The sequence below is a fragment of the Ctenocephalides felis genome, unplaced genomic scaffold (assembly GCF_003426905.1).
Source record: "Ctenocephalides felis isolate EL2017-DRISC unplaced genomic scaffold, ASM342690v1 CF-g0.4_SCAFFOLD_01492, whole genome shotgun sequence".
Classification (NCBI taxonomy): domain Eukaryota; kingdom Metazoa; phylum Arthropoda; class Insecta; order Siphonaptera; family Pulicidae; genus Ctenocephalides; species Ctenocephalides felis.
In genome coordinates this window covers 5016387-5042930 of record NW_020537646.1, presented here as the reverse complement: position 1 = coordinate 5042930, position 26544 = coordinate 5016387, and the positions used below count along the sequence as shown (strand labels likewise).

Here is a 26544-nt window from a genome sequence, read left to right as displayed (position 1 = left end):
ATATGTACATTTTCGAATTTTCTTGCTCCCAAGGGGTCAAATGGTTCCAAATTGATAAAAAACAATTCTCTGAAAGTTTTAGCTCTTAATATTGGTCTTTTAGATAAAGCGCAATTCAATCAAACTTAGCATGAAAATTTTTTTGGAAAATTAAAATAATTTTTTAGGTATAACTAGCAACAAATGAATTAAAGTGAAAAATCGTGTCATTTTTATTGAAAATTCGACGCCCTGCTAATTTTTTTAAAAAATTTCATGCTATTTCCATACAAACTTTTGTTTGAATTGCGCTCTATCTAAAAAATATATGGAAATTCGAAAATGTCCATATTAAGGACCACCCTAATATATATATTATATATATATATATATATATATATATATTCTGTTGTTCTTGAAAAAGTAAGAAGTCCATTACAATTGCACAAGCTTTAATCTTATTGACACCTAATTATGCCCAGTTTTATATTCTCACATAGATTATGCAAAATATGATCAATCCGTTCATCAAGTTATAATTTATGCTCGAATAGTTATATTAACATAAAATTAATCTTGTCGCTTAAAAATAAGAGTATTGATTAATATGATAATTTCAACAAAAACCTGTTTTAATACAACCAATTACTCCATCTTAAATAGATATAAAAATATGTAAATAAATTATAAATAAAAAAATATTCATGTATAAATAAAATTGGAACTGGATAAAATTGCATCAAATCTCGCCAGGAGGATGAACATTACAATTTTACTACAACCCCCCAATGAACTATAGAATGTATTTAATGCAAATTTTCAGCAAAATGCATTTAGTTGCAACACGGATTTTAATAATTTACTTTTGATCAATATTCCACACAGAACAAACAGTGTAATTGCTATGCAATCAATTACATGGCTTGAGCCCGGATAATTAATGTATTAAATTTGTTCCTGAATATTCGTGATAATGTAATTATGCGACTAATGAACAATGGACACAATGCAATTACCTACATGTTAATATGCCATTACTGCGATTGATACAAATAACAGACTCTTGATCTAATTCTGGACACCATGCATAATTATAGCCGAATAATCAACCTTTTGACATTGTATTAAAATGCAAATATTTGTACCATAATTACAAATATTAAAATCATATTAAAGAAAACAAAATCTAAGGCAAAGAACACGTGCTGGCAATTCCTGGTCTCAAGTTCGACCTTAACCTCAACTCGGTATCAAGCAATAAGATATAAGATTTTCACTTGAATCTTGTTTTTAAATATGATCTCAAGTGAAAAACTCATACAAAATATGTTTTCAAATATACTGTTATATAGGCATATGTCAACTAGGATGAGTCAACTACTGGGTTGCCTTCCAAACTTCTTATTGAAATCCCACAACGGGGAAACCCACCCAGTTGTAATATATAATCCAAAATTATTTATTATCTGAACCGAGGCTATTATAACGATAACAATTCAACTTCCACGATTTCTCGTTAACGTGTTGTTTCAACGTTTAAAACAAGCAACAAACACTACTATCTGACGAGTAATTCTGAACATTAATTAGTTGAACGCAGTCAAAATATCCAACATCCCTATTAATTTGATCAAGAAGAGAACCTCACATCTCGCATCCTACGATATTGTTATCTGCCACAAGTAACATTAATAGGACGAGATCCTCACGACAGCGAATAATAACTAGCTCGTCATAACAAAAGCATTGTTTCTACATTTGAATCAGCCGCCAAAACTCCTTTATCCGATACCAACATGTGATTGTTCTTCAGAAATTCACGTTTGATATAATATAATGTAATTCCGAATGTATTCTAATTAGAAACTCGAGTTAGCGGATTGCCTTTACGTCAGAAGGTAAAATGATATATGATGGTGTTGGTGTTCTGCCACGAAGATATGTGAGATAAATGTGATATTCTATGGCTGGCGGGAGTTGGAATAAAGAAAAATGCTAGCATGTATATTATATGATATTCTCTACATTTTATATGAACAACGAATTCAAAATATTCTATATTTCCACGCGCAGGATAGTAGACTTTTTTGGTATTTTCAATCCACACGTTTATTATATTTTTTGCTATATTCTGTGAATTAAATTTCTTGTTTAGCACAAACTAATTAAACATTTTTATCATTTCGTACTATATTAAGAAAAAAAAAGAAATAAAATATGTGTCTAATAAATAGAGTCATTTAAAATATTTTTCACCTAGCCGATGTATGAATAATCATAATCCAAGCAGTTGATTTTGTATATTACATCTTTCTTTTTTATTAATGTTGGAATAATTTTTTAACTTCCCGTAGGGTAAGTTATAGTAATCGCAAAAAAATCGAAAATGAAAATTTTTATATATCTTTACGTTTCAGAGGTTTCTGAATATTTTGGTATACCTTAGAAAAAATGGATGTATGTGTGTGCGTGTGTATGTGTGTTCGGATACAAATTTTCGTCGACGATTTCGGGAACACGGCTGAAGCGATTTGAATAATTCAAAAAACATTCGATTCGTATTGATAAGGAGACGTGCTGATTAGTTTTTTAGCAAAGACAGGTCTAGCCGTTTCGAAGATATGGGGCAAAAAGTGCCAAAAACGGTAACGCAGTTTTTAAGAGAACGGAGCGTCCGATTTGAATGATAAACGTTTTACTTGTATTAACAAGATGAAGAACTGGTCAAATTTTCATGAAGGCAGGTTTAGCGGTTTCGGAGATCTAGAAAAAAAGTTAAAAAAAATGCCATCTGGCGGTCAAAAATGATCTTTAGATATATGCACATCAAATTATCAGATATTTGATAGAGATTTTAACAATAAGTATAAATTTTGTTGACATTCCTATGGGTTCCGTACCAATGCTTATCCGTTAGATGGCGGCGGCTTACGAGCTTCGATATTTCGTCTCTATGCAATTAAAGCAGTACGATCGCTTTCAAAAAAAGTTCAGAATTTCCAAAGTATTTCAAAATACACTTTTCTTCAAAAAGTATTTTTTTCAAAAAAAAAAAATTTTGTAAAAAATTTATAGTTACTCAAAAATCTAATTTTTCAGAGTAATTTTTTTTCAAAAATATTAATCTTTAAAAAAAAATAATTTTTGGTACGGGAAGTTCCAGCAATTTGTCTTAAGGCATGATGCCATGCGCCCCCCTAGTTTAAACATTTTTTTAACGGCGGGAATAAAATCATGTTAGTGCAATTATAAATTTATAAAAGTCCATCAATTTATTGATGTATCACCTGATCATATAATAAAGCAAATTAAGTATATATATAATAAAATATGTATCTTAATTTGATGGTACTTGCAAACTTCTTTATCTCATTTGAATATGCTATCGTTCCTCATAATATACGTTGCGTATAATATAGTTTGGCAAGTTTTCCAATTAGAAATTCGTGTTAAAGGGTCTTATACTAATGTAAAGGACGAGATAATACATGATACCCACCCACATGTTATAGGAACTTAGAATGAATATTACTAATGATACAAACTTCGTTTTAGATCCATTGGTAGAAAAATATTGATGATTAAGTAATAAAAATACTCTATCATAATTTCTAAAAAGGAGTTTTACTCAGCAAACATTACAAAAAACTGTGCAGATTTATGTATCTACTGCTAATAATATATATTATTCAATGAATTTCTAATATAAATCCTATCAATCTCAATTAACAACACTTTCAAACGAATCCATCTTTATAATTTCATCTTTCGACTGATTGCATAATTGAATTGTCACATTATATAATTAATGAAGTTGACAGATACTTTAATTATGGTATAAACCCCAGTTAGCAGATTGCTTCGGTGATGAAAATAAATTGCAGAATTATTACTGATATGAAAACTTGTTTTTAATAGCAAATAAAATAAACCAGAGAAGTTTTATCGTTTTAATTTACAACCTGAACATATATTTTACTTAAATATGCATCTATATTATAATCATTAAATTCTTTTTATAGCATAAAAATTATTTTTATTTGAATGACTAATAAAATATCTAGAATTATTACTCAATATTGATAAGACGTTTTATCTAGAGGAAGAGAACCATAACATTGGTGATAGTAAAAATAATCCACATATATTTGCAATGTAATAATTATTTACATTCTCAAAATATGTTGATATTATCAATTCTTGTAAACACGATAAAAATGCGATATTAATGACTAATGAAACACTCTTCCGCCTATATTCTAGGTTTTTGGACCTTGTTTTGGAAAATGAGAATAATTAATTATACAAATTTAACTAGCTGAGTGTGGCATTTAGCCCTAAGGCAAACTACCAAACTTCCCGATAGGTGTAATAATTGACTTAATCAATAGAAGTTGGGATTTATAAATTTAGATAAAATTTTCAACATTTTTCAAAATCGTTTAAATATTGTGAGCTATAACGTAGACGAAGATTTTACACTTTTTTGCAAATTATAAAGAAAAGGCTCAACCGATGGCCGCATAAAACTGAGAAACAATAGTCGAGATACATCGAATGGCTTTTAAATTTTTGAAATCGGTACAGCCGTTTTTGAGTCGATTTACGGTAAAAAATCTGTTCACATACATATACACACACACATACTTTTTCTAAATTTAGTCTCATTCGATTCAGAGTGGCTTGAAACGTCGAGAAAACATAAAATTAGTGAATTTTTTTTTTTTATAAAAACCAACTGAATTGATTCAATTTTGATTTTGATACAATAAGCATTCGTTGAACTTTCTAAGCCCATTCTCATCATACAACCAGTGTATTGATTTATTCATTGATTAATATTCACAATTTTAATTTGATTATTTAAATGATTATAATATTGTGTTATTATAATTAAACAAAATATTACACATATTTATATAAATGTATTATATTTATTATAATTCTCATTACAAATTTAAACAAAGTCGTTTTATATGCACTAATTATATGTAATTGTATAATATTATATTACATAAAACAAAATATATTTAATATACTTTATATTCGCATTTGCTATTCAAATAATTAACATGAGTAAAACAAATACATTACAAAAATATATAATTCTTCCAGTTTAATCCTTTAACACCATGTTCTTGGTATTATGGCCTTAAATTAGATCATCTGATCTCCCCTCTGCGAAGACAAACCATGTGATTGTTCTTCCGAAATTCAACTTCGGCATATGTAATATAACTTGGTAAGTATTCTAATTAGGAACTGGAGCTGCCCTCACAATCACCAGGAAGATGATATATGATAGATTGCCACCATATCTTAGGTTGACGCATAGTAAAGTGTGTGCGGTAGAATTTTGATAACATTTCGAAGCACTCTCAAGACTAATGTCGTGCTTTACATTTAATGCTTTTCTTTATGATGATAATAAATTCCGTTCTATAGATTACAAGAACTTTTGGGAATAGGGTATTAATCAAATGGAGCATGTGGGAAATCGTGTAAACCGTATTAAGATAATTTATCAATATGTATGTGTTAATGTTCATTTTGAAATTGAAGAATATGTTGACTGTTTTTCAATTTTCATTTGAGCAAACAGAACTTGAAAGTTTTTATGAGCTGTTAATATGAATATTCCTAACTTGGTTGCTGATTAGTAGTCAATCCCACCCACAGTAGGCCTCTATTTTTTATATTTTACTTACTGATAATTTTTAAATTTATGCAGCAATGCCAGGTAAGGAAAATCCCACATTTACGTTACAATAGGAAATTATAAGTTTCATGATAAACTATAAAAATTCACATCCTTGGGCTAATATCATTTTACCATTTCAGCATGAAATGAATTTATTAAATTGCTACTTGCACTTGCTAGTAAAATTTATTTAACATTTTTATTGACCCTTAAATATATTGGTAACGTCAAGCCGAAAAAATGCAGTTATGAAATTTTTGCATAAAAATATTTTACAAGAATCTCAAGCTGCAGTGATTACTTGGTTGTTCTTTACTCGAACCAAATTTATGTGATGTTTTTTGTTTTAATTTAAATATTGAACTTTTAGGATATTTTTGCAAATATATTATTGAAACAATAATTTTAGCTATTTTCACTAGGAAACATGTTTCCATCAAAATTTTCGCTGTCAAAACCTTCTAGTTGCGAAGCCAAAGCTCTAACTATTAAGCCACGAGGGTGCCATGTTTTTGGAATATGTTCAAATACAATGTACTAATTATAATTAAAAATAAATACTGAATATTTTAAAATTTTATTGCGCCATACATTTGGATATTTAGATGTACGATTATGTCATCATCAAAAGTTAATAGGATGAAGATTGATGACATACTCACTAGAATATTCAGTGAAATAAATTTGGGATCTATTTTAAATTGATTAAAATACCATCCGAAAATATTCATCATGGCAACTTGCGCAGTATTACAATTATAAAAATGAATATTTTGTTGATTAATTTTTATGTCTTCAATAACAATAAAAAATTGAGAAATGATGAACTAAACAAACTTATTTTATTGAACATTTTTTGTTTTTATAATTTTTATATTTTTGTTAGGTTTTGGTGTTTCAATTTAACTAAAATTCTATAAAAAATATTTTAACCTTTTTGTTTTCTGGCATGAGTTGCTGAATGACTGCACACATCAAGTGCGGAAAAAAAATTTCATTGTTTAATTCGACGAATTGCTACATGCATCAAATGTGTTTCAACGTGGAAAAAATATTTTATATTTATATATCTATATAAATATAATATATATATACATACATATATATATATATATATATATATAATTATGAATATGTATTTTTCTGAACAACATTTCTTGGAAAACTCGTTAAAGAAAACATGATATTCAATGCGCCGCAATTACAATACGTTAAAGAAATTGACTTTGAAAATGTACCGACAAAAAAACCTATAATGAGTTTTCTTTCAACTTTTTGTACTTGTAAAAATAAACCACCAGAATTTTCTTGTTATTATAAATTTGAACCGTTACTAGGGCAATACATATTTGATCCAACAATTATCACCTCCATTCAGTACTGTCCACAATTCTTATTCTCAATTGAAGTATCAACATTACTGCAAGATTGTAGACACAACGAAACATTATTCTCAAGGCATGTTGGTGATAGTAACCCATTTTTTTCAACCCAGTATATTTTATTGGACCAATTTAAAAATATTTCAATATATGATTCAGATTCTATCTCGAACCTTTCAGCATACTGCCGACAGCATAATGGATCACTTTGATACATAGTGTAATAAAATACTCAAAGTACCTAATGATCAACAAAACAGTTAATCATATACGAAGTCTACTTAACCACTTAAACTCATAATAAATTTAATAGATTTATCTCATGGGTAATGAACAATGAAAATTTATTAATTTTGACATTATAACTTGAGAAGAAAATCGCAATTGGCAATATTTTGAGTAGATCATCAAACCAATCAAAACATATAAACCAATCAAAATGTAGGTAACATATAAAGAATATGAAGTCCAGAAGTAATGAACATTTCTGGCTGATACAAAAAAAAACTAAAATTTTTAGCTTTCTCTGAAGATATATGTAAAACAAATCAGCATTTAATTTTTAGAACTGAAAAAACTGAGACACAACAAATAAATTGAAGAATAATATTACATTTGGCTGTTTTGATCCGCTAGAGAGTCTTCTAGCAAAAAAAGTCAGATATCTATTTCAAACAGATTCTTTGTAATCGTCAATAAATAACAACGCATTTTATATGCATTAAAATTTCGATTATCTCTTCACAAAAAGCATCTTTATATAAGTATAAAGAAAGTAAATGAACGCAAGAGATAATCTGTTTCTCCAATTCACATTCAGCAGATTTTGCTCGAATCAGATGTAATCTGCCGAAAAAGATCCTCAGTGATCCGAATACTTATGACATGTACTTTGTCTATTTATAGAGCATCTTTATGAGCCTATATCTCACTCCCAATAACAATAACTGGAATAGGAGACCCTATTGAAAAGTTGATTGAATGTATAGTTAATCCTTGAAAACAACATTTCGAAATAAGGCGAATCTTCTTTGGATAGCGGATTATAGCGAAATGCCTTTCATCTCTTGTCAAAAGCAAGGCATCCCGGTATAAAGTCCCATCTCGTTAGATTCATTAGTGCCGCATTCACACAATCCCATGTATTGTTAATGAAATCATTCTCGCCTTCCATTGTTGTGAATCTGGAAGAGAACACTGCAAATTTATACATTTTGCCTTATTTCGCAACTCGAAAGATGGAATGTACTTAACCCCGGCAAACTAATGACAACTTTTTATATTCATGAAATGGTATTTGCGAGAGATTTGTAGACGGAGCACGCGAGAAGAAAAATGCACTTTTAATCCTAAGGTTGTCGAAAAATGATAAATGGTTTATTACATTTTAGAAACAAGTCTGGAACTCTTGATTTATTATGATAACGGCTCGGATGAAGCAAATATTCCGTTATATATACATGCAAAATTTTCAAAAAAGAAAAAAAAAGATATAACTTAATATAATAATGGTAACTTTATCACTATCGGTTGAATATTGCTGAAGAAGCTCTTATTGAGGAAAATGCAGTCTATAAACTCGTATTTGACATAAAATCACAAAATATCACGTATATTTATTATTTACCTGATTTAAAAAAAAAAACCAAACATTTTCAAACACGTGATGTTTGGTGGCGGAGAGGAAGGGGTAATTTTGAATATCACCAAGAGGCAAAGGGGCTAAAAATCCTTAAAAAGTCCCTCCTTATCAATTTCCATTTTTCATTACAACTTCTACAATACTGAAGATTTTTTCAATTGGATGGGCTGTTTTTCACTTGGAAAACTATTGCCATTTTTAAGTTAAACCACTACTGCTCGACCTCAGGCTGCCTGAGGCGGGTATTGAACCTGGAACCACTGTAACATCAGATTTGAGGAAACTTTACTTTAACAACTTCCATATTTCTTTTGACGTCTCTTATTTGACAAATATGCCAAGATTGCAAAATATGGTTTTAATTTAATGAATTAAAAAAAGTTTCAATAAATTTACTGTAGTCAACAATTTTGATGAAAACCTGGTGAATTCTGAACTACATCGTGTAATATCTTTTAACTCCACGTCTAAATCCAGAATTCTCGAATATATTCAAAAGAGCATTCGTTTTCCAGGAGTGTGTTAGTTAGTGAAGTCTTTTTTATTCCGGCTCAACAATGCAGTAAGCCTAAATCCAGAATTCTCGAATATATTCAAAAGAGCATTCGTTTTCCAGGAGTGTGTTAGTTAGTGAAGTCTTTTTTATTCCGGCTCAACAATGCAGTAAGCCTAAATCCAGAATTCTCGAATATATTCAAAAGAGCATTCGTTTTCCAGGAGTGTGTTAGTTAGTGAAGTCTTTTTTATTCCGGCTCAACAATGCAGTAAGTACAACAATAGAGTTCAAACAGACAGAAGCGCGGTTATTGCAAATCCGTGACGACGGGACGTTACGGTAATATATTCTTTGTATGCTACAAGTAAAGTGCTTGGCTACTGTACCCCGGTACAAAGTTTTAACAGTTTTTTATACTTTTTCCCTAATTGAACATTTGCCAAAAGCAATGTGCTAAATATAAAAGCCGGATATAGATAAAACTCGATTGAACATTCCAGATTTTGGCAGCAGTCAATCAATCTTCATTTAGAAAGGGCTGGTAATGAACGCAGATCCAAAATTAATTAGCACTGCCAATGAGAAATTAAAACTTTTCAATGGGAATCGAATTATTTAAAAGGAGTTTCAAGCTGTCAGAGCTTATTTCAGAAACAGTACTCATATATCAAAAATTGAGATTCATTCAAATGAAGTACTGATGATATTCAGTAAATCTATTGGCTGTGAAGATATGAGAAATTGACCCTAATGACTCACACCAACTCCATCATCATCCTTCGACAAAACTAGTCAGAGTTTAACTATTATATTATTTAAAACACAAACGAATTAAAAATCTCTCAGTAACAGGATCTTAAAGTTCTTTCTGTAATTTTTTCGAGAAATAAACTTAAAAATTGCTAGACCTTCCAATAGTAGTTCTTGAATCAGACCAGAGCTTCAAATATTCGATTCTAAACTATTGCCTTTATTCTCCTGACACGTTGACTTAACGTCCCTTAATAAATATTCTTCAATTTTCTGCTCCAAATGTAACGTATAAATTAATTTATTACAAAAGCAAGAGAAATCGCCACCATCGCAGCCACTTATTTAATCAATTCTCTCTTCGGGGATCGGATATAAATCAGAATTTCAATTTTAGAACACGATCTATCAACAGTTATAATCCCATTTTATACGAAAACGTTTTCTCGAATGCTGCCTTTTTATCATTTTATTAAATTGCAAACGCGAGATATGGAAATCATTTGAAGATTGCTTTTCTCATATTTCACATATCGCTTGAAATTCGCATCTGCTGAGATCAAACATTCTAATTAGAAATCTGATATTGCTCGAAATTTAAGAACATCGTTCACGGAAAAGAGGTAATGGGATACTGATTTTATTCAGTAAAGTAGAGGAACTGATGTATATTGGATCATTTTGATTTCCCTAATAATCCCTTGGTCTTGGATAACTAATAGGGTTGGAGATAGAATACTGCCCCTCATCATGGATCACGAAAACCATATTCAGTAATGAAATAATGAGCAAATAGAAAAATATTTATGCAATGCAAATTATGAAGTTGAAACTTCCACAAATTTAGAAGTAAAATTAAAGTTAACACCGGTGTTAGCTTTATATATAATACTTATGTCATAATTGTTCTAGATTGTTTAGGAAACTGGGTCATCTACCAAAGTACATTAAGAGTCTCTGGCGATAAATGTAACATTTAAAACTACGACTTTATGCAGACTCATTAGGATTAGTGCTAACTTTCATTGCTCTACTAGTCATTACAATAATCATTACCAAGAGAAAATGTTATCTTTGCAGCAGCAGTGGTGCTGGAGCAGCATAATAATGCACTCATTTAAATAATTCTTTTGAATGCAAAAGACCAGTAAAGATCATCTGCTAGTAACAAATTGGAGATATTTATTCATAACAACTTTTTTAACAAAACAAACAATTCAGTAAATTATTCAGCCAAGATTTTATTTAACAAATATTCCTCGATTTATTATATAATTATTTTTATAATAAAAGAAATTTGGTCAAACAGTAAAATAAATAATTTGAAAACCGTTATGATGTTACTATGATAACAAACAAACTGAAACATCTTTGCAATTCAGATGTTCGAGTAATCAATTCTATTCTGCTGCATTATAAATTATTCAATATGAATTTAAGTGAAATCTTGATCTCGCTAAAGAAAATATGTACATATATATTTACAAAACATTTCATCACGACTGTTTATTTGCAGGAGAGAATTATGTGAAGCTTTCTGATCAGTATGATAAACGAAAAAGTACCGTATCAAACGTGCCAGGAAGAATGAAATAAGTCAAATTGATTTTAAACTTTTTATGATTTATACAACTATTTCTCATCAATCGAATCGAAATATAAATCGAATTTTTTTTTTAATCATTTTAATCGGACGATCCGTTCTCTCAAAAACTACTATTTTTTGCACTTTTTACTTACTTTGTTAGTATCCCCGAAACGTCTGGATATGCCTTTGCCAAAAACTAATCAGCACGTCTTCAGGTCAATACAAATCGAATGTATTTTGAATTCGTTATCTCAAAAGCTGTTAATGTTTGCAATTTTTTTACAAACATTTTAATAAGGCTCAGGATCAGGGTTTCCTGTGAATTAGTGATTAGAGTTATGAGCTTCCAACTAGAAGTTCCAGACTCGATACCTTGAAAAACCCTGGGATATCCTGATATCAAGCAGTAGTGATATTGAGTTTCACTTGCAAATATATATATAGAAACATGTTTCCAAGTGAAAATAGTAATAATCATCAGGCATTGGTGCATCCAATGAAAAGTCAGTTTATTTAATTGATTATTAGTTCAGTAATTTAGTAGTTTTACCTTAAAAGTTTTCCGTAAATTTTGAAAATTGGGGATTTTATAGATTTTGATCTGATCTTTACGAATTTCAACTTTACGACCTCGAATTTTAGCCGCTGCCACTGCCATATTGGAAAAACTGCGTCAAAAATCAGTTTTTCAACGATATCTCCTTTCCGAGTCATGATACAATAAAATAACTATATACAAAATTAAACTAGACAAAATTTTCTATAATTTATTAAATAACGTTTTTTTCTGTAAAATAAAACCAATTTTCAAAACTTCCGAAAAACTTTTAAGGGACCGTTCAAGTATTACGTAAGCACTATAGGGAGGCGGGGGGGAGTTATTGATTTGCTTATTTTGCTTATTTTGGGTAAGAACTTTTGCTGACAAAGGGGGGGGGGGCAGGGTAAATAATTGTAATAAATCTGCTTACATAATACTTGAACGATCCCTAAGGTAACAGCTTTTTTTGCATCAAATGACTGGGCTACACTATCAAGAAAATGGTCGAATTCCGAAATTCATAGATTCACACATAGTATGTGTGACAATATGACTCAATTCATAAATGTATTCTTCGACAAAGTACGTTTCAATTTTTAAATAAAATCCATAGGATTTCCATAGCATTAGCTGAAAAATATTTATACCCAAGCAAACAAAATATACCGACATCGCGTCGTAACATAAAAAATTCAATCCGCTAAAGTAGAATCGCTACAATTGTCTCAGTCTCATCTTAAGTAAGACTGTAAGATCTCCTTTATTCTAGCATCGGAAACGATGTTTGTGTTTGTTCAATACGTCTTTCCAATCCAATAGAGAGAAGTGTGTCGATGTCGGTCTCGGAGCATAAGCCGACGGCAATGTCTACACAACAATATGCGGCGTCTTGAATTGGGGCACGATGCTGCGATTCAGATGGGATTAAACGATATAACCCGAATCTACTTTTATATCAGATTAAGTGGATCGGAATCTTGTCAATGGGATTCCGAGCGACGCGGTAGATCGCAAGAAACGCCGCCGCCGCCGCTATAGGCCGCTGTCCGCCGCTTGCCGCTGAACCGAGAGCACTTTATCACGGACTCTGTCATGATGATCTCGTCTTGTAATTAATGTAATAAATTATCAGATCAGGAATAACAATTTATATGTATATCATTCGCATTAAGTGTTTTCATTTAAAACGTTTAATACTGACAATCATTGATCATTCGGAACGGTTATTCAGAAAGAAATATAAATGTTAAAGAATATGTATCGGTAAGAATAGTCGGAGAAACGTTACATATAAATTATTTAAATGCTTCATATTTGCTCTTGTACGCATCAGAAAATAAAGTTTAAAATACTTATACAAGCATATCTAAAAAAAAAATAAAAATAAAATAAAAAATTGTACAGAAATAAATTGTACAGAAATTTGAGATCTTTGGATAATTAATTAATTATTAATTAAATCAATTATTATAATTATTAAAATGCTTTATATTTGCTCTTGTGTACCTCAAAAATTAAAAATTTAAAATACTTATACAAACATTTCTGCAAAAAAATTTTGGTTGTTGTTGCTTATGTATTTTGTATTGGTTTTGTGTAAATTTTTAACAAAAATTTACATGATAAGATTTTTATTGACTATTTTATAAAATTTTAGTATTTTCTATATTACTTTTTATATCATTATTGCATGTTCAAGAAGATGTAAACTGGAACTAGAAACGTTCAGAAGTCTATTAAATTTTATTTTTTTTATTAACTTCCCGTAGGGTAAGTTATAGTAATTGCAAAAAAATCGAAAATGAGAATTTTTATATATCTTTACGTTTCAGAGGTTTCTGAATATTTTGGCATACCTTAGAAAAAATGGATGTATGTGTGTGTGTGTGTGCGTGTGTGCGGATACAAATTTTCGTCGACGATTTGGGAAACACAGATCAACCGATTTGAATAATTCAAAAAGCATTTGATTCGTATTGATAAGGAGACGTGCGGATTAGTTTTTGGCGAAGGCAGGTCTAGCTGTTCCGAAGATGCGGGGCAAAAAGTGCCAAAAACGGTAACTCAGTTTTTCTGAAAACGGAGCATCCGATTTGAATAATTCAAGAAACATTTTACTTGTAATAACAAGTTGAAGAACTGAAGTATCAGCAATTTGCCTTAAGGCACGATGCCATGTGTCCCACTAGTTATCAAAATAATTTCGTTGAAATCCGATACTCTGCTTCTCTAATGTAATTTTTAATTTGTATATTTATTTCCTGAATGCTTATATAGTATATGTCCTTTTGAGGATGCTTATTTATGTTATTTACTCCAGCTTATAGCGATTCGAGTTCTATTCTATTGTGCGAAAAGCTTTTAGTATGAAGTGTCCAGAATTTAAGTTATATAAAGTAAAACTGGATTCATGGTTCTTTTCAGATGTACGAAACTTACATCAGATACACGAAACACTAACGACTGGCAAGAACTTTTTGAAATATCATGTGCGGATAGAAACAAATACTTAAAGAAAGAATAACATTTAAAAAATATCATACTGAAACTAAAAAATTATTCTATACCAAATATTTGCCGTATTATTATATGCTGAAGCAGTCACGTGTATTTCATCAATACCAAATCGATTTTTTATAATGACGTTAACATATCTAGTGATTTTGACAATAGATAAATGATGCCGGTGTCAATAGTTCCATGAGTGACAGCATAATCAGATGGTTTTAAATAGAGAAGCGAACCAATATGCAATTCACTCGTTTCAAAATTCTGAAAGCAAAAAGCTGTTAACAAGAAATGTTTGATCATTTAGCATTTAACGCTTAGCTAAGATTTTCCCATGGACTAGAACGGAACTTCAAGGATCACTGAATAATAAATAAAAGAAACGGATACTAGTTAAATGGCTTCAGCATTTTCAGGAAAACCTTTGTTAAATATAGATTGGAATTGGATTTTTTCTTATATGAGAATAGTAGAATAATTTTCATTTATATATAGATACATAGATAACAGAAAAAGAAACTAAATTATAACTAGTGGGGCGCATGGCATCGTGCCTTAAGGCAAATTGCTGGAACTTCCCGTATCAAAATTTTTTTTTTTTTAAAGATTAACATTTTTTAAAAAAATTACTCTAAAAAATTAGATCTTTGAGACACTATAAATTTTGACAAAAATTTACTTTTTTTTTGAAAAAAAGACTTTTTGGAGAAAAGTGTATTTTGAAATATTTTGGAAATTCTGAACTTTTTTTCAAAGCAATTGTACTGCTTTAACTGCATAGAGACAAAATATCAAAGCGCGTAAGCGCCGCGTTGCCGCCCAACGGATAAATATTGATACGGAACCCACAGAAATGTCAAACAAAATCATACTTATTGTTAAAATCTCTATAAAATATCTGATAATTTGATGTGCATATGTCTAATGATCATTTTTAACCGTCGAATGGCATTTTTTTTTACTTTTTTTATTAGATCTCCGAAACCGCTAGACCTGCCTTCATGAAAATTTGATCAGTTCTTCATCTTGTCAATACAAGTAAAATGTTTTCTGAATTATTCAAATCGGACGCTCAGTTCTCTTAAAAACTAAGTTACCGTTTTTGCCCCATATCTCCGGAGCGGCTAGACCTGCCTTTGCCAAAAACTAATCAGCACGTCTTCTTATCAATACGAATCGAATGTTTTTTGAATTATTCAAATCGCTTAATCCGTGTTACCGAAATCGTCGACGAAAATTTGTATCCGAACACACACACACACACACACGCACACACATACACACACACATTCATCCATTTTTTCTAAGGTATGCCGAAATGTTCAGAAGGTTTTGAAACGTAAAGATTTATAAAAATTTTCATTTTCGATTTTTTTGCGATTACTATAACTTGCCCTACGGGAAGTTAATTAAAAATTACACTTAAGAAGCAAGAGTATCGAATTTCAACAATATTATTCTGATAAAAAAGTAGATAATATATGAGCTTTATCTTCTATCTTGAATATCCCAATAATCTTTTCGACACGTACACAAGTGGCAGGATTAACATTTAACACATGTTCAACACGTGATTCAGAATATAAGTAAGTCTAGACAAAAAAAAATATGCCTCAAAATTTTATGATCGCTGAACCCGTGAAATATTTTAGATAATGACACACCCGTGAAAAATATGTAAAACATCTGTTTCGTTATGAAACAGTAACCGACTCTATTTACATCAAGTTCTATAAAATACAAGCGCCAGTTAGTTGTTATTTTAAAATAGAACAGAGATTTTAGTTTAAAATATTGTTCGACATCCGCTCTGCTTATTTTATATTGTAATTCAATTTCTGCGGATCAGAATTTTCATCGGCAAAAAGCAATAACTTTATATACAATTTTCAATTTCAACATCCTAGGAAAATATTTTACTTTCTATCGTTCACTAGGCAATCCTTCTGGGCGGAAATATAAATATGAATATTTTAGGCCATAGGGTAAAAGATTTAACAGTAATTTTGAAGAATTTTTCATAAAAAATACGTATAAATAAAATATAGTAGGAAATTTGTATGTATAGGCCATGATAATTGCATATCATTATGTCTTGTTTATGTAATAAATTTCATTCCACAAATGTTTTTGTAATAAACAATCAATTCCACAAATTTTTACTCTTCGAACTATTTTTGCTTATGTTGAAACTTTTAAAATAACTTATAAAACTAATTCATCGACCCGATGTGAAAATAAAAGTTCGCTGGTCATATTATTTTTAAATTAGTCGTTAAAATAAATATAGAGATAGAAAAAGCTGAGTTAGAAAAATACTCTAAAGAAATATGAAATTTAATTTTAACATTAAATATACAAAAAGTACTTATCAGTGTGATGTAGGTCCAAATGATAAATCGTTGCAAAAACTTGTGACGAGAAAGTAATAAATCAAATTGTAAATACATGTGAAAAGGGATTCGAGATGGTTTTGTAACTTTCGCAAAATTGTAAGAAATAATGTAAGAAAATATTTGGATTACTGACTACAAGAAACTGATATATATGATAACAATAAAAATATGGTATAATTTAAAATAGAATTCCATTGATTGTAAAAGATAAACTAGTTGCAAGTGTTTTTTTTACCTTAAAGCTAATAGCAAAACCTTTCTGATATGTGTAAATAATTGACATAATAAAGAAGTCTCTAGATTTAGAAAAATTGTGACGATAGAAGTTTGAAAAATTGGCACAGTCCAATATGAATGAAATACAATTTTATATCAACTACTATTCGTAGTTGAACATCCCAAAATGAAATTTTTATAATTGAACTACTATTCGACTTGTTACATCCTGTTTTAGGATGTTTGAAGACAAAACTCAAAAAAAGATTAATCAGAATCATAAAAAATCAACAGTTAATTGCAAAGAAATGGCTCGGCTGATATTTACCGAAAACTAATCAGCATGATTTCCGACTGATATTTTTCCAACTGTTTTGGAAATTTCAAAATCGGTCTCGGATTTTTCGCGAAAACGTGGTCAAAACATTTCGCAATCTTTTGTGAATTATAAAGAAACAGCTGGCAAAACTAATCAACTAATCCAGTCTTTATCATGTTAGATGAAATGGCTTTCATATTTATGAAACCAGTGCAAAAATTTTCGAGAAAACTTCGGTGAAAAGTCTAATTCTGGCTCGCACATGCAAACACATTTTTTTCCAATTATCTTCTTTTTTTTACTGTATTATTATATGAGTGACAAAATCGTTTAATTAATCTCATCCAGTGTTATCAGTGTGTTTGTAATCCTATCCTTTTAATATTCATAATTCGAGCACGCTGATCGTTCCAGATTTTTAAACATTTCCAATTTCGTTCTCAAACGATCCAGAATGACTTGAAACGTCAAGATAATGAAAAATTAGCAAGTCGATTCTTTTACAAAGAGCGCAATCAAAAATTTTAAGATGCTTTGTGAATGCACGCTGGTATATTACAAATAACACTCTACATAAAGATTTTAAAATTAAAACTATTAATGATATGATAAAAGAAAGGAGCAAAAAAAATTTTTTTTTTTAATTTTATTTGAACAGCGATCAGAACTTATGGTTCTATGAGCTGTTGTGATTAATATCTTACAAACTACGTTTGTTTGATTACAGATGGCAACCCAAACAGTTGTCACATCTCTGTATGATAAATTTTTATTACAATCTCTGTAATAGAGCAAGTATGGTGCAACAATGCCGGGTGAGGGCTATTTTTACTTGGAAACATATTGCTATCTATATTTCCAAGTGAAAATCGTTGTCAATGTTGCCTGACAACAGGCTGCTCAAAGTGGGTATCGAACCCGGGACCTCTAAAACAAGTCCCGTCGCTCTTAACCGCTTACCTACGGGCAAGCCCCAGGAGCAAAAATGACACGAAAAATTAACCCAAACAATTAACAACCCAAGTAATCCAAACAAATATTTAAAAGAATTAAGCGAGGAATCTCTTACTCAAAGATTGAATAAATTTTTTTTAAAAATGAATTGAATAAAATTGATCTTAAAAAAAATGTCGAAAAATAAAAAAAGAGATATCTCATAGGAGATAATCTCTTAAATGCATTTACACCCAGCATATTGTCTTAAAAATGTATTATATTTTGATCAGCAATAAATCTATGCAAATAAAAAAAGTCGATTATTTTGCAGAAACAAACTTCACCTTTTGTGAGTTAAATATTTTACCAATTTATAAAATACAAATAGAAAATGACAATCCTTATCAAAATTTCCCAGTGCAATAAAAAGTTTAAAAATCTCAATTATGTCAATAAAATGCACATTCCACAAGACAATTATCTAACAAACTACCTGAAGAGCAATAAAACATACTGATAACACATTCATACCTCCGACTTGAACCATCAAAACCAAGGTGAGTATCAAAACCATGCTCGTTGCAGGATGTGAAAATAGGTATACAAAGCATCGACATCGAATACTTATCGCCCCTTGTACAGGGGCACTTAATAAGGTCCCCGGCTTCCTGCCGCAGCGGCGAACAGCCGCTCACGGTTCTAATAACATATGCCAGTCGCGATCAGCCGTGCGCTATGAACCGAAACTATACAGAATGATTTTTTTTGTTAATATTTTAACACTCGTCGCGCGAAGACTGGAATACGAAATGAGATTGATGGAATCATCATAAAAAACCGGTAGCAACTGAAGTTATTGTTAAATTATAGGATAATATTTGCTTTTTCATTGGTCAGGGTGTTTCTAGCACTTAGTAACCAATTATATTATTGAAGTAAAACTCTTTAGGCGCGACTAGGGTGTAAATCCGTACAAATGCAACGGAAGTCCGTTACGCCCGAACTGTTCGTCATTCGCTCTCGATGAGATCATTTCTATACGGGTCGATTATGATTAGTCGTCGTGTATGTGAATAGAGATCTGTCGTTGTATGCGTATCGGCATGAACGTTGTATACGTACCGGGGCATCAACGTTGTATACGTACCGATATCGACAAGGAAATTGGTATAAATAAATAAACATTTTAAAGTTGCATCGTAATACAAATATTGATTTATCGAAAAATGCCTGAATCAGAATTAAACATTTGTGCCGTGTACTAAACATAAGTTTATTGATTAGAAATTATTTCTATATTATTCGCAGTTTCTATAAATCTTTGAAGTTATTAAAATGAAAAAGAATGAGATTATATCGTCAGCGAAAAAGTAAAAAAAAATACAAGCAGTCAATGAATGTATGTTAATTTTAATTACATGAAGTTCTTCAATCACAATTACATGATGAGTGAAGTTACGAGAACAATATTCATTTAGGCGTTGATTAACATAATCCACTGTGTGAACGAATATTATAGAATTTATTAATCAGCAATTACTTCATTCAAAATTGTTATATAGTACAGTAGCAAATAAGTTTTACTTCAATCGCGTGTGAACCTTACGCGCACTTTTTTTTAATTTTATATTCTTTTATTTCAAGTATCACATACTTCCTTTGAAAATCATATTGGTTGGTTTGATAATCATATTGTTTTCTACATACTTATTCCATTTTACATACTTTTTGAAGTCCTATTCTCAGTGGCGTAACTAGGCCATCCGGGGCCCGTGGCAAATTTTTTTTATGGGGCCCCCCTATCAGTAAAATCAAGTGGTTTTAATTTAATTTAAAAAAACTCGAAATTTTTCAACGTGTTAAATGTTATATATATCCACGATTTGTAATGAATTGTATTGAAAATGAGTAAATCTAATTATTTAAATCGAAATTATTTAAAATGTATGTATACAAAAATTTAAAAAAAAAATTAAAATGTATAAGTACAAAAAAACATAAAAATAAAAATATAAGTCAAAATTAATTAATTTAAAAGTACAATTACTGCTTTGTTTTGAAAATCAAACATAATTTTTTTTAAATTTTTAATTAGCTTTATAAGCTACATGTTAAGATTGATATTTTGTTTTTACAAGCAGTCTTTACAATCCATTCCTTTGCTAATTTTTGAACAAACTACTAAATTAACTTTGATTTTTTAATTTGCATAATCTATTCAAGAAATGACTTAGTAAAAAGTTAGTTTTCTATTAGTCATTATTTGCATACTATAGAGCTTCATAAATATTAAAGAAAATATTTAAAAAACATCACAACACTCTAAAATTATATTTTTACATTCTTACACGCTCATGGTTTTTTTTCGAAATTAAATTTATTTAGAAGAAAATTTTCATGTTTATTCTAACTTTTGTTATTAGTGAAATAAAACAAAAATTGTTAGATTTTACTAATTTTTACGCGTATTTGGGGCCCCCGTGGCCTGGACAAAATAAAACTCTTTAAAATAATAATCTTACATCCTCGCGTACTTTTTTTACGCGTATTTGGGGCCCCCGTGCCTGGACAAAATAAAACTCTTTAAAATAATAATCTTACATTCCTCGCGTACTTTTTTACGCGTATTTGGGGCCCCGTGACTGGACAAAATAAAACTCTTGAAAATAATAATCTTACATTCTTCGCGTACTTTTTTTACGCGTATTTGGGGCCCCGTGGCCTGGACAAAATAAAACTCTTTAAAAATAATAATCTACATTCCTCGCGTACTTTTTTAGTAGACGTATTTGGGGCCCCCGTGGCCTGGACAAAATAAAACTCTTTAAAATAATAATCTTACATTCCTCGCGTACTTTTTTAACGACATTAAATTTGATTGAACGAAGTTTTCATGATAATTTGTTTCATGATTTTGTTTATATTATTAATGTTTCTTACGGACGTTGGGGCCCCCTGGTTTGGGGGCCCCGTATATTTGATACGGCTGATACGGCTGATACGGCGGTAGTTACGCCCCTGATTCTTACGAAAACACTTTTCAAATGAAATAAAGTATTAGAGTATAATGTAGAAAACAATATTTCTGAGCACGCGTCCTCTTGAGCCGGGCCCCCTTGGGCCGGGGCCTGTGGCATTTTGCCACCCACGCCACCCTATAGTTACGCCACTGCCTATTCTATTCAGTTTTCTCCTTGTATATTAGTGTAACATATTTATCATTCTCAATACATATGTCCTAATTCAAATCAGATTCAATCTACTCAAACCCCTTTTCAAGATTCCCCCCTCTGGCATGTTACTATCAGAACAGTAGCAGGTACAAATAAAGTCAAAACTCAAAAAACCACGCCAATCCTTTATTAAATGTAACGTCACAAAGGTCACAAAATAAAAAAAATAAAATTATTAAAAAACTATGTTCGGACGTATTTTCGTTTCATTATATTGGCCATGAAGGTGACAATCTTCATGGCATTGAGCTTTTACACGGGATGGTTGCTATCACTGATACAGGGGATAGCGGAGAGTTTAATGGGACTAATTGTTCACTTCTAAAAGTGAAGTCCGCGAAAAAACATCTTTAATAAATAGTAAATAAAAAAAACACACCAATTCCATATTAAATGCAACAAAGAACATTTTAGAATATGTATTATCTATAGATTTAGGAATAGTTTACATTTTTCCAATATTATTTCATGAGTATTCTATCCAATCACAAATTCAACAATTTGGTTGCTGGAAGCCACGATGTATTGAATGCATTTATGATGCTATATTTGTAAATAATATGAAATATTATGCCCTGATTAGTGAAGAGCCCTGACTAGGTCTTTCAATCAGATGTTTCAGATTCGGCTGATGTCAAACATTAGTGATAATCAGATGTTTTCACTTGGAAATAAGATAACAATCCGTGTAGCCCCTACCCAGCATTGTTGGATCCAATAAAAATTGATCAGTATTACAGAAATTGCAATGATAAATTCTCCAAAAAGTTATAGGCCATCCATTGGGTTGTCATCTATAAAGCCAAGCTATTAAGAAGGTCAATACAACAAGGTTGGAGAACTATTAAGTTCTGATTGCTCTTAATAATATGTAAAAAATCATTTTAAGATTCACGATATACTGTACATAAAAATATATTCATGGTCTAACTTTATATTATACTATGCTCCATATTCAACAGATGATGTTGCAATTTTACACGAAGTACATGATATCTACAACAATAGTGCATTAAACAGAGCACAATACCTGATTGTTGTTTTACCATAAAAAAGCTGATAAAATCTAAATTGCTTTTCAAATTATCACATATAAATCAGAAAACAGCTGGCAAAAATGGACACATTAAATAGTGATATCAACTAAGAGCATTTTTATTTTTTTTACTAAAAAACTATGTTTTGCTTTAAAACGTTCAAAACGACGACATAAATAGTGAAACAAACGCACATGTTCTTAATAATCATGTGAATGAGAATTTTTCTAAGAAATCTATTCATAAAAGCAATGCTCGTTGTAAGGGGACATAAATTCTTAAAATAAATCCTATTAATGACAACCTTGTTTTGAAAACCATTTATGATTTGTGCAATGTAATGTAAAATACATACATAAACTAAAAACGAGGCAAGTCCATACTTCAATTATTTGTACTTGTATATCAATTACTGTAAAATTACGATAAATTCGCAAGAAAGAGTATTAAGATAAGACCAGCATGAATGAAAATAAAAATGTTATATTGATAACGTCAAAAGTTTATGAATCATTGAATTAGTTTGTATTTATACCTAATAAATTGATAAGACTTGCAACGAATTGTGTACTTTCAATATTTGAGTATGAGACATTAATGAAATCAAAAATAAAATATTTGTAGTACACAAATCAAACATAGGGGAAGATTTCGATGTTAACAAATTTGCAGATTTTTTTTATAATAGTATTTATTTAAAATAGCAATAGTCTATGTTGACGAAATGTAAGTGGATGTATTATTTTTAACGAAAAACTGCAATGATGGTATTAATTGCATAATGTAATTAACATTTAGATAAGTTTTTTTCATATATGCAATTTAAATTTACTGAATACATGGCTAGTCAAAGAGCACAAGTACTGACTAAAAGGCTTTTGGAATTAAATGTAAATAAAGTATATGTGTCGTTGCATATATAGTACTTAAATAAATCATTTTAAAACAGAAAATTAACTTTAACAGTAGTATAGTGGTTCCAGCGTTTACAAAAATAAAAAATTGCTGAATTATAACAAATTTGTTGAAAATAATCTAGTAATAATTTGATCCTGTATTGTAGATAATATAGATAAAAAATTTTATTTGAAATTAATAGTATGAATCCTTATATTGGTATAAAAGTAGGTAAAGCAGCTAATTAATTAATTCAATTGAAATTGAGTGCATAACCTTAATCCGTACTTAAATAATAGTAAATAAAAATAATATTTCTAATTATAATTGTACTAATTCAATATTATAGCAATATAATATAAATAAAAATCATGAAATGCAAAAAAATTAGAAGACTGACATGTTAAATAAGTAAAAGTCAATTCCCACATATTATAAACAACACAAATATATAATTTTTTTTGTATAATAATATTATTCTATTATTATCCTACCTGATCCGGGCAGAAATATCCAAATCCAACTATCCCTGCTATGACCAAAAAGAAGCAAAAAATAATAGTATTTTTAATTCGCGATTTGGATTTCATCGTATTGTAATCATAAACACCCAATAAAGCTAAATCACTTTCACTTTCATCAAATACACGCTTCTGCATTTCCAGATTCTTCATAGTTCATGATCACTCACGTTTTATGTAACATTTTCAATTAAATAATAAAAATTGTCCAATTTCGGACAAGGACAATGTTTACACTCGATTCGCAGAATACGACTGACAGCAGCTTGACGAGTTGCGCCATTTTGATGCAGTCAGCGCCACAGCGCCTCTGAAGAGAGTGACAACTAGCTGAAGTTAGTTGTGGGTAAAAATTGTTGTGCCATCTACTGCTAAGTTGGTAGACATTCATCTTATATTTAAATAATGAAACTGAAATTTAAATATTTTTATCTAGTTAATAAAATGCTAAATTCCTTATTATAATAATTAAAATAACCCATTAATTATAATTAAAAATAACCCATTCCTAAATAAGAACTTACAAATTTTTTTATTATTTTTCCGCCATCTGTTGGCACCAACAGCAATCGCTAACGTCATTTCTGTTTGCAACGTGACATTTTTGAGGATCTTGATAACGCAATCTGCAGTTATTCGATAAAATGACAGTTATGTTATTTATTGTTGATAATTAGTTGTTAATGAAATGCAATTAGTGAAAAATTAGTTTATTATAACGTTGATTACTCTATAAGTAATATGTGAACTGAAATACTTATTATAACCTAAGTTGTAGAACATATTTTTGTATATTTGTAAATTTTAACGTGTTAAAATGGATATGGAAATCGAAGAAATACAGTCATCACAGCCTAGTTTTTTGTCAAGGTTTTGTACGCATTTATCACAAACAATACAACGTAAGTAAGAATGTTTTGAAATTCCCATGGTGATAAAAATTCATACTTCGAATGTGAAGAAAACATTTTATATTACAATATTAATATTATTAAAGTATCTAATACCTTCCTTATTGCTTTATTTTCAAACACTGTACTGAATTGCTTTATGTTACATTATCAGTCAGATGTAACCTAAAATTTGTTCCAGGTTGGCTGGACTATTCCGTTCCCTATACAAAATATAGATGGATAGCTGCTATTTGCTTGTAGCATTACTTTTATTACGAGTCCTAACTACACATGGATGGTATATAGTCACATATGCTTTAGGAATTTATCATCTGAATTTATTCATAGCATTTTTAACACCTAAGATGGATCCATCATTAAATTTCGATGATGATGAGGTAACCTTGTAATAAATATTGATCTAAAAATCAATTTCCCTTTCCTTAAATATATTTCCTATGTTTATTCAAGGGGCCTGAATTACCAACCTTAGCTAATGAAGAGTTTCGGCCATTTATTCGAAGACTACCAGAATTTAAATTTTGGTTATCAGTTGTCGTCAGCACACTTATCGCACTGTTTTGTACAATGTTTGACTGCTTCAATATACCAGTATTTTGGCCAATTCTAGTATTCTACTTCATAACACTATTTCTGGTTACGATGAAAAGACAAATAAAGCACATGATAAAATATCGATATTTACCATTCACACATGGTAAACCTAGTTACCAACCTGTAGAAGAATCATTGTGATTTGTTTCTGAAAATAATCACAATTTAAATCAATTTGTTATTGAAAGCAAAATTTAGATTTTTTTTTGTTATATTCTGTTATTTAAATCTCGTTTTAATACATTATAATTTTATTGCTTATAATATAGTTAGACTTATATGAATATATATTTTTTTAAAGATTTACTATGTACATATATTTTAAAGCGTTCTAGTTAACTATTTCTTGTATTTATTAAATCATTTTTGATACATGACAGTATTTAATTTGTAATTAATAATCTTTAATTATAAAAGAGTATGCAGAGGAATTATGTGCCGAATGTTTGTCACAAAAAACTATTTTTCTAAAGTTGTACTTAATTATTAAATGAGCTATGTACATATGTATGCATGTATAATTTTACAGTTTAATGACTTTGCACAATGTTTAAATTAATTAAATGAAATAGTAAGTTACCAAGTCAAAATTAATAGTATGTTAATGACTACTATGTAATAGATAAAAAAACAAGAAATGGAATTGTTATGACTTGAATGTATAACATTTCAACAAGAAATCTTGTAACACTAAGCCATTTATATATACTTAGATAAAAAAATATTTATGAAATATATGCATATGAATATTATAATCCATGCATTTATCTTTTTTTTATAACTTTTCATTAATATACTAAATTAGTATTTTTAGATTCAAAGAATATTCTGATTCACAAATCTTTTGACATATTACACAGTTACCTTGTAATAATTTATCCATCACACCCAATC

General features: G+C 29.8%; 1 protein-coding gene and 1 pseudogene across 1 annotated transcript in view; one reads left to right on the top strand and one right to left on the bottom strand.

Moving 5' to 3' along the window:
• LOC113371668 (heparan-sulfate 6-O-sulfotransferase 1) overlaps positions 1-24410 on the bottom strand; it is a 182631-nt gene extending 158221 nt beyond the window's left edge. The window contains exon 1 of the mRNA XM_026612315.1: positions 24116-24410. Within this exon, the coding sequence (XP_026468100.1) occupies positions 24116-24295 (180 nt within the window). The 5' untranslated portion in view covers positions 24296-24410. The remainder of the gene's footprint in view (positions 1-24115) is intronic.
• A 365-nt stretch (positions 24411-24775) lies between these two features.
• Positions 24776-25791, top strand: LOC113370320 (annotated as a pseudogene).
• Positions 25792-26544: the final 753 nt, after the last annotated feature.